This window comes from Sarcophilus harrisii, chromosome 2 (genome assembly GCF_902635505.1).
Source record: "Sarcophilus harrisii chromosome 2, mSarHar1.11, whole genome shotgun sequence".
In the NCBI taxonomy this organism is placed as follows: Eukaryota; Metazoa; Chordata; class Mammalia; order Dasyuromorphia; family Dasyuridae; genus Sarcophilus; species Sarcophilus harrisii.
Window position 1 is genome coordinate 570,299,469 of NC_045427.1, and position 9,885 is coordinate 570,309,353.

At 43.6% G+C, this 9,885-nt stretch overlaps 1 protein-coding gene across 1 annotated transcript; it reads left to right on the forward strand.

Annotated features, from left to right (window-relative positions):
• Positions 1–6,811: 6,811 nt before the first annotated feature.
• On the forward strand, positions 6,812–9,457 carry ADRB1 (adrenoceptor beta 1). The gene is made up of 2 exons (XM_031955878.1): positions 6,812–8,668; positions 8,921–9,457. The coding sequence occupies exons 1-2, from the start codon at positions 7,178–7,180 to the stop codon at positions 8,960–8,962; spliced, it is 1,533 nt and encodes a 510-aa protein (XP_031811738.1). The 5' UTR covers positions 6,812–7,177; the 3' UTR covers positions 8,963–9,457.
• The last annotated feature ends 428 nt before the right edge of the window (positions 9,458–9,885 follow it).

Here is a 9,885-nt window from a genome sequence, read left to right on the forward strand (position 1 = left end):
AGACACTCACTAGCTATGTGGCTCTGGTTAAGTCACTCAACCTTGTTTGTCTTAATCTATTGGAAAAGGAAATAGGAAACCATTTCAGTATTTTTGCCAAGAAAATCCCACATGTGGTGATAAAGTCAGACATGACTAAACAACAACAGCACATGACAGAGGGCAGATGGGAGGATTAAGAAAGGTTTCCTGCAGAAGATGGTGCATTAAAAAAAAAAAAAAAAGGAACTCTATGGAACAAAGGTAAGAAGGGAATGCATGCCAGGAATGGGAAATGAAAGTGGAAATGCAAGGCTGGGTATAGGCTGTAGAAATTTTAAAACTAAACAAAATTTTCTTGAAGCGGTAAGAACCACTAGAGTTGGTTGAGTAGGGAGTCCCATGACCACTCAAGAGCCTAGAATGTTCCTTCTACAATAGCCCTTCTCTATTTCTGCAAACATTTATTTTATGTGGACTAAAATAAAACTTCATTCTAAGAATATCTACTTTTTCATTATTAACATATGCTGGAAGTCATCACAAGCTTGGTTACTGAAAGAATTAAAAGATTTAAGCTAGATGATAGCTATGTGTGGTTATATTAGTGACATTTGAAAATAAAATTTGCATTGTAATTCAAACTTTGAATCTTTTAATTATACTTTTCAGAGGGGTTGCTATCTATAATCCTAAAAAAAACTTTAAAAAAAGTTAGCCCTTTTCATAAAAATATTAGAATATCATTACTCAGATACCCAAACAGGGAAGCCCCTTAAAGAATTACAAAAGCTTATCTTTTGAGTCATCTGTTAAAGATACATAAAATAAGTTCTTACATAATAACACTCAAAAAGCAATATTTGCATAATTTACTAAAATGTCTTAGCCTAGAAATGATTCATGGTAATCTAACTTCTGACTATTCCAGAGTGGACTGTAAGAAGGTAGGCAATGACTATTTACATAAATTATGAGTGGTCAGATGTGAGGTCAGGAGGGAAGGAAGGAATGAATAAAGGAAGGAACAAATGGGGAAAGGAGAAAATGAAGGAAGGAAGAAATGGGGAAAGGAGGAAGGAAAGAGGGAGAGAAAAAGGAGAGTAGAAGAGGGTAAAGAGAAAAGGAGTAAGAGAAAGGGAAAGGGAAAGAAAAGAACTTTTGAAATCTTTGCCTAATTGTTGATAACCACATTCAAAGACCGTGGTTATGAATGTGTGGCAAGCCCTGTGTCCAAGTGTGGTTACAAAACCAAGACGTCTATTTCTAATGTCAATTTCGGACTGTTCTTTGGTTACTGTGCATTGTGCTGCTGTTTGGGGCTGTTCCGCTTCATCTCAAAGCCAGCATATCTTTGCTTTAAAAGAGCCAACCCAGCTCTGATTACAAAGACTTTAAAGCTCCTGTTTCCTAGTCAATAGCTTTGATGTACCTCTTGAAACTCTGCTCCGACTTGTTCTGGATCCTATGTGCTCTGATTCTATTTGTAATTATTAGCACTTTCCTTCCTCCATTTCCCTCCAATTACTTTACATTTACTTTATACATATTTTATAGTTATTTATGTGCATACAAAGTGTTCCCCTCCCAGTAGGATATAAACTCCTAGAGGGCAACAACAGCTTCTAGTTTTATCTCAGTTATGCCCAGCACCTAACATATTGTGGGTGCTTAATAAATATGCTTATCGAATTAAGCCCCGATAAAATCCCATAATCATCTTGGGTACACTGTCATATTTCCCACACTTCAAATTAAGCAGAAATGACTCAAGACCAGAATTTCAAACCTGGCAGACTTTAAGATCATAATGTTGATGAAATTGTCTTCTGATCTTAGGTATATGTGACATTAAGAGAACAAGATGTTTTTGAAAGATCCATGTTTTCTATAACCAGTTCCATTACTACTTACTCCCCTGTAGACATTTGGTCTAGATCTCAAGTCAAATTTCCTGTTCTCCTAGAAGGAAACCAACATGTGGTACCCTATATCCACAAAGGATAAAGGCTCATTGGTCATGGTACCATTGTAAGGATCTGGGTCCAACTCATTCCCATACTGACTCACCCTATATCTAGTCTCTTACCAAACCTCATCATTTCTACTTTCACAAAATCTTTCAAATGTTTCTCTCACCTAGCCCATTCTCCTTTAGGTCCTCACAGACTCTAGCCAGGATTATTACAAATATCCTTTTAATTATTCTCCCTGATCTAAAGCGATTTTCCCAAAGCATAGGTTAATCCATGTCACTTTCCTCAACTTCTGACTCCCTATTATTCATAACTCTTCTGCTTGGCAAAAGGTCTTCACAGTCTTCCTATTTTATTAGATTTTACCACCCCTTCCACACACTCTAAAATCCAGCTCTACTGCCCTGCTGGCTATTCCTTACACAGAACTCTCCAGTTCCTATTTTCTTAACCCAGCACTGGCTGTCCCCAGGCCTGGAATTCTCTCCCTCCTCCCCTTTCCCTCTTAAAATCTCTGGCTTCTTTTAAGACTCAGATCAAACCCCATCTTCCAGAGAAGGCTCTTACCAGGCCTCCCAAGTGGTCAGAGGATTCCTCCCTAAGATTAACTTCTGTCTGGTCTCTATGTCTCTTAATATGTACCTATTTCTTTACGTGTTGTCTCATCCATTAGGGGAGCACTAGGTAGGGCTGTTTTTTCCTTTCTTTGTATCCAGTATTTAGCACAATGCTAGATAAGTAGTAATAAGTAACAAATTGCCTGTTGATTAATGTGAAACTCTAGAAAGCTATAGTCTATAAAGTCTATAAATCCATCCATTTAATTCATTATAAAAGTTGCCAATAGAATTCATTTATAAGCTTATTATGAAATGTGATTTTACAGCTTTTAAAAATATTTAAATGGCTAATAAGAAAAGGAAATTTGAAGAATCACCACATATTAAAAAGTAAAAAAAATTTTACTTGTATTATTTTGAGCAATTTAAATCAAACTAACAAGTATTTTTGATTCATACTGATAATAATAGTTAACATGCATATAAACACTTACTCTGTGCTAAGATATTTAAGCACTTTACAATTATTATTTCATTTGATCCTCACAATCACCCTAGGAGGCAGGATATTATTATCCCCATTTTACAGATGAGGAAAATTAGAAGTTAAATGACTTTCCCAGGCTCACACAGCTAGTAAGTATCATTTATATATAAAAGACATCAAGGATCAGTTCCAGGGGGGAATACAAAAATTTTAAATTAAATATAATCTATGTTTCCAAGGGGCTTACAGGCTCATTTGGAAAACAACTGAAAAGAACATGAAAGGTATTTAACAATACTATCTTTAAATAGAGTTCAAGACAATCTTTTCTAATTGTCTCCAAGGTAACACAAAGGGAAGAAAAGGAACCAGACCCTTGACTTTTTTGGATAAGGAACTCCTTCCAATAAAGGTCGTAGCATCTTCTTTGCAAAATAGGATTTTCAGTAATTGTCTAGTACAATGAGAATGTCAGTGACTTGCCTGGGATGGCACAGCAGGTATGATTAGAACTTAAAATGAGATCTTCCTGGCTTCAAAACCACTGTACCAGCTCTCACAAATAAACTAGACAAAATGAGAATTGTATAAGTTTGGAGACATTAGAGATAATTTTAGCCTGCGGCAGTAAGGGAGGACAAAACGGAACAAGCCTGCTATGGGATAGATCTCAAGGAAGAGTAAGATTTTTATGGGCCCAGAAGACAGAGGGCATTTTATGAGCTAGAGTGGTAGAGGCATGAGACCTCACCTTAAGGTAAGGTCTGGATATAGTGGACAAACTAGTTTGGTTTTATGGAGCAGTGGTAGCTAAACCTGGAAAGTCAGGTTAGTATAGAGCTGAAGTTTGGGGAGTCACTGAACATTTTCATGCAGAGGCGATCAATGATTAAAGTAGTATTTGAATAAGATTAGTCATGCTGCAAAGGTGCTAATTAGACAGAAGGGGACTTCTGGAGTCAGAGAGATTAGTTAGGAAATTACTGTAGTAGTTAAGACATGACATGATAAGGAGCTTGACATATCAGTGAATATGATAAAGAAAAATGGACTCAAACACTGCAAAGGAAAATTTAGTCTTTCTGAATGTACTACTGCATACTTCCTTTTGAAGAATGTGTTTAGAAGACAATCTAAATGATTACCTGAGTTGTTTCCAATAAGTGTTTCAAAGATCTTTTAAATTTCTAAAACTATTTTAAGGAAGAAAAAAAATTAAATATGAAGTCATGACCTTTGAAATATGTAAAAACAATCTAAATGGCTATGCTAAAGTTTTTCCTCCTGACCTGGTAATACTTAAAGACAAGATCTCAAATCAAAGCAATGCTGACAATCTACCTAAATTTCTCAAAAGCCAGGAAATGAAGGAGTTAGAGGAGAGGTGAGCTAACAGGACTTTTATTTTAAAACTATGGAAACCATATAATTATATTGAAGGACCAAAATAACTATTAATTGTCCTTTTCCTTTTTCGATTTCTTAAAGTCAATTCAAGGACAGCTAGGTGGCACAACAGATAAGAGCACTGGCCCTGGAGTCGGGAGGGCAAAAAATTCAAATCCAGCCTCTGACAAAACTAAGTTTGAGTGAACTTAATAGCTGGGTGACCCTAAGTCACTTGACCCTAACTGCCTCACCAAAAAAAAAAAATTAAAATTAAGTCAATGCAAATAATCAAATTCAACTGTGAAGTTCTAATATTTATCATCAGACTGTGGTACTGTGTTTTATTTTAAAGATCAGCAATAATTATAAACCTCATTTTGGTTTTGAATGTTCATGGTGTTAACACATCTAAAATTTGAGAACCAGAATACCCTGATGAGGGGAAAATTCCTATTTAGTGTCTTATTATACGTCTTTGTTATTTGGAGCATTCTTGCACATAGTCATTTTATTACAGTCATTTTATTAACAACTAAGCCTTTAAACACCCATACAACCAAATATTGTCCTTATCTCTCACAGAAATGCAATTAATAGTCTATTGCCCTTCTGGTATACTTAAGGCCAGTAGAATCTAATTCTGTGACATTCCCCAAGGATCCTCACTGATTCATTGCTTCCCTTTCCCCTCCCCATCATAGGTCACTCAGAAGTGACATCATTCCCAATCATTTCCAGGGTCCTGATCGATTTTGAGACTCTCTCCAATGTAGAAGAAAAATGGGCATTCACTTAAACTTGACACAAATCTGCAGTTACCTTAGAGTGATTAGGAGGCAGGCTGGTAAATCTCAGGGCAGGGTTAAACAAATGCAGAATAAACAAATCACTCCCTGATGGTGCCCTCTTGTAGGTCAGGTTTGGGCTTGAAGCAATTTTTATGGCTAAATGGAAGAAACGGAAAAACTTTACGTATGATAAGTGACCTTACAGTATTTAACAGACATTGTTTATTGCATTTGCACTGCATGCTTGTAGAGCTAAGCACTCCAATATGGTTGTAAAAACCATTCCCTCTTGCTAGTGAAGAATTTGGGTTCCATCCAGGTGCCAGATTTCAGTGCAGAAGTGCAATTTCTTATTCTTAGAATGTGGGCATACATGTGAACATACATATTTGCTCATTATCCAGGAGTTCTATATATACATGGAATTAAAAGCTATTTGCCTGTATCGAGGCTGCATAGTTGTAGATTCGTGTTTTTCTTCAGTTTTGAGTTTTATTTTTATCTAAATAAAATTAGTTGTTTTTCTGCTGCTGCTTTGTGTGTAGTTGATAATATCAAGATAATACCAACTCTGTCTTCAGAAGGGTTAACTGGCTAATTCGAAAGATTTTTTTTGCCAGTTCAAGTCACTGATATACTTTAACTGCTCTGGGATTTTAATCCTCTGGCGTATTTACATATTTTCTCCTCTCATCCTTACAAAACTAATCCCAGAGTTTTAAGAATCTGGGAACTTGGGCAAGGGAGAAAACAACTGATCAAACTGAGAAATCAGAAGTCTCTGTTCATTACGTCAACCCAATCTGACAGTACTTTTTTTGTTGTTTGTATTGAACCAACTAGAATAATAAATCATGTGAGTTAACAAAACAAAATACAGGTGTTATTGAGTGTGAGAGGTCTGAAATGTAATTAAACACGTTCTTTTTTGTTGAAGTGTCATTTACTTTGTACGTTAACATTTGTGTTTCCTCAAACCTCTCTTTATATTATCAACACACATGGTTGCATCATACTTACACATTCATTAGCTGGGATTTGGGTGTGTGTGTTTTTCCAACTAGTCTTCATCGTTAGATGCACAATCTTCGCTTCTTTTATGTAACTATCGCACTGGAATAATATGAGCTTCTTAGAAGAATAGCTCCCAGAAAGTGTTTCTGATAGATGCATGGTTATATTCTCCCCCTGTGTAACACGTAGAACTGCTGGAAAGTTTCTCGCTAACAAATTACACCCTCCTCTGATCCCTTGAACTGGCAGGTCTGGAGCTGGCCATGTCCCATCTGACCAGGGAACTTTTTTTATACGTGCACCGCCAGGTTTGGTTTATCCGATCCGAGAACCAGACATACAGCCAAACTCTTCCAACCCCAGACTTTCCAAACTGCCCTTCTCTTTAAAAAGCCTCAGCCTCCTCCCCTCCAAAGCGAGCAAGCCCTTTGCAGTGAGGTCGGAGTACAAGTTTCCTTGGGCAAGGATAAGAAATCACCGTCCCCAGTGCCCCAGCGTACGGCTGAGTCCCGCGCTCTAGCCCACCAGGATGCCCGGAGCCGCTTAATTACCGGTGGGAGGGCAGTAAAGCGGAGGAGGAAGGTGGGGGACAAAATAGGGGCGTGCCTTGGCCCCTGATTGGCTGTCGGATACTGACGCGAGGCCTCCGGGACTGTGTTGGGGGGAGCTAACTGCGGGTTAGGGTGGGGTGCTGGGTGCAGGAGCTGCCAGACCGGAGCGCTCAGAAACATGCTGAAGGCTCAGCGACAGCAGCTACAGCAGCAGCCTGAAAGAGGAGGGAGGCAGCAGCAGCAGGCGCGGCTCCCGCGGAGAAGGCACCCGGCGCCGATGTCCCCGGCTCCGCGCTGCTGCAGACTGCAGTCTTGACCTGGCCCTGACCCCGACCTCTTTCGCCGTCCTCTCCTCTCCCGAGGTTCTGCGGGCTCCTCAAACGACGGCTCTACTCCGTCCCCACCCCACGTCTTCAGTTACTTCCTCCTCACGATGGGAGATGGGGCGCTTGCCTTAGGCTACGAGCCCTACAACCTGTCATCTCCTTCTCCGGCCCCCGACGGGGCGGGCGGAGAGGCAGAGGCCGCGGCAGTGGCGGCAACTGCCGCAGCCGCCACGGCCGCCCGGCTGCTGGTGCCCGTCTCCCCCTCCTCTTCTCTGCTGACCTCGACGACGGCAGCGCCCGTGGCCCTTTCCCAGCAGTGGACGGCCGGCATGGGCATGCTCATGGCCCTCATCGTGCTGCTCATCGTGGCGGGCAACGTCCTGGTGATCGTGGCCATAGCCAAGACGCAGCGTCTGCAGACGCTCACCAACCTCTTCATCATCTCGCTGGCCAGCGCCGACCTGGTGATGGGGCTGCTGGTGGTGCCCTTTGGGGCTACTATCGTGGTGTGGGGCGACTGGGAGTACGGCTCCTTCTTCTGCGAGTTCTGGACGTCGGTGGACGTTCTGTGTGTCACCGCCAGCATCGAGACTCTGTGTGTCATCGCCCTGGACCGTTACATCGCCATCACGTCCCCGTTCCGCTACCAGAGCCTGCTGACTCGGGCGCGGGCGCGGGCGCTCGTGTGCACCGTGTGGGCCATCTCGGCGCTCGTGTCCTTCTTGCCCATCCTCATGCACTGGTGGCGGGCGGACGGCGACGAAGCGCGGCACTGCTACAACGACCCCAAGTGCTGCGATTTCGTCACCAACCGAGCCTACGCCATCGCCTCCTCCGTGGTCTCCTTCTACGTGCCGCTGTCCATCATGGCCTTCGTCTACCTGCGCGTCTTTCGCGAGGCCCAGAAGCAGGTGAAGAAGATCGACCGCTGCGAGCGGCGCTTCTACAGCGGCCCGCGCCCGCCGCCCTCGCCCTCGCCCCCGCCGCTGCCGCGCTCCCAGGCGCTCCACCAGCCGCCCCCCGCGCCCGCGCTGCCGCCGTCGCGCGCCGCGCTCGCCAACGGGCGCCCCAGCAAGAGGCGGCCGTCGCGCCTTGTGGCCCTCAAGGAGCAGAAGGCGCTCAAGACGCTGGGCATCATCATGGGCGTTTTCACCCTCTGCTGGCTGCCCTTCTTCCTGGCCAACGTCGTGAAGGTCTTCCACCGGGACCTGGTGCCCAACTGGCTGTTTGTCTTCTTCAACTGGCTGGGCTACGCCAACTCGGCCTTCAATCCCATCATCTACTGCCGCAGCCCGGACTTCCGCAAAGCTTTCAAGCGGCTCCTGTGCTGCCCGCGGCGGGCGGAGCGGCGGCTCCACGCCAGCGCCGGGGAGCTGTCGCGCGGGGGCTCCGGGGCGGCCGCGGCCGCAGGCTGCGGCAGCTCCGCCACTGGCTGTGCCACCCCGTCCCCTGCCACCGCCTATACGGAGCAGGGCGAGCTGCTTCCCTCGTCGCCTCACTACCTGGAGCCCTGGGCCGGCTGCAACGGCGGGGCGACCGGGGACAGTGACTCCAGCCTGGAAGACAGGGACAGCAAAGATTCGTATTCGGAATCCAAGGTATAGGACTGGTCGCTCGTGGAGGGGGGCGGGGAGCTGAGGGCCGCGGTGTGGAGGCGGGAACCGGGCTCGAGTTTGCTTTACACTTTCTGGAAGGGGCGAACGGGCAGGGGGTTTCGAGGTTGGGGGCCGTCGGGGGGGCTGGGGAGTGGGGCTTTCCCCCACCCCTTCCCCCCACTCCCACCCCCACCCAGGAAACTGATTTGGAAATTCAAGAGGAAGAAAACCAACAGCCCTGAACTGTCTTCACAGGGAAGAGAGGATCTGTGTTTACTCAAGACCGAAAGCGGGTGATAGTGTATCCTTCGTCCCTCGTCCGAATCATCCACGTCAAACAGAAAAGCAACTCGGCAGTTGAACAGAAGGAAAGTTGAGGGCGGGGGGAGTAGTTGGAGTTTTGGAGTTTTCTTCTTGACTTCTGGGAGCAAGTGGGGAACGATACCTGGTTCATCTTTTCCAATCTAATTCTGCTCCTTCCTGACAAAGATCGTGAAAGTGTTAGTTGGGTAGATAAGTAGGACGGAGGAAATAAATACAGGATTTAGGAGGAAAAGGAAAACCTTCAACTTGGTTTCCAAGCATTAGCCATGCTCATCCTATTCTTAGGAACTGGACCAGTCAACCAAAAAGTAAAAGAAAATGATTGTGTGGACAGTTTGATAGGAGGTTTTTTTGGTTCCATGAAAAGTTTTTTTGTCATCATTATTTCAAAGTCTGAACGATGACATCTTTAAACAAAGCAGAGGGGAAAGGATGCAAAAAAAAAAAAAAAAAAAAAAAAAAAAAAAAGTTCATCTTTTAAGAGTTTTATTAGAACAAACTACCTGGCTTTCCTTTTGCACGGCAAACGAAGCGTCTTGGCAATGGTGATGAGGCAGAGGGGTTCCTACCTCAAACTGTGCATATTGCACAGGAATTTTTTTTAAAAGATGTTTATATTAAACAGATTATTTATGTATCAATATTAGTTTAAAGGACCAGGCACGAGCCTATGTGACACGTGACTCTGTCACAATTTGAAGAGAGAACAGTAAATATGAGGAAACAGTCTTAGTGTCAAGAAAAATTACTGCACATTTGGAAAAAGAAAATAAAAAGAATGGTTCAAAATGCCTTTTTGCACAGTATTAGAAATTTTAAAGTCCACTGAAGATATTACTTGCACACACACACAAATTTTAATGAGGGGAGGAGAGGAAGTTGAAAATAAACTGAAA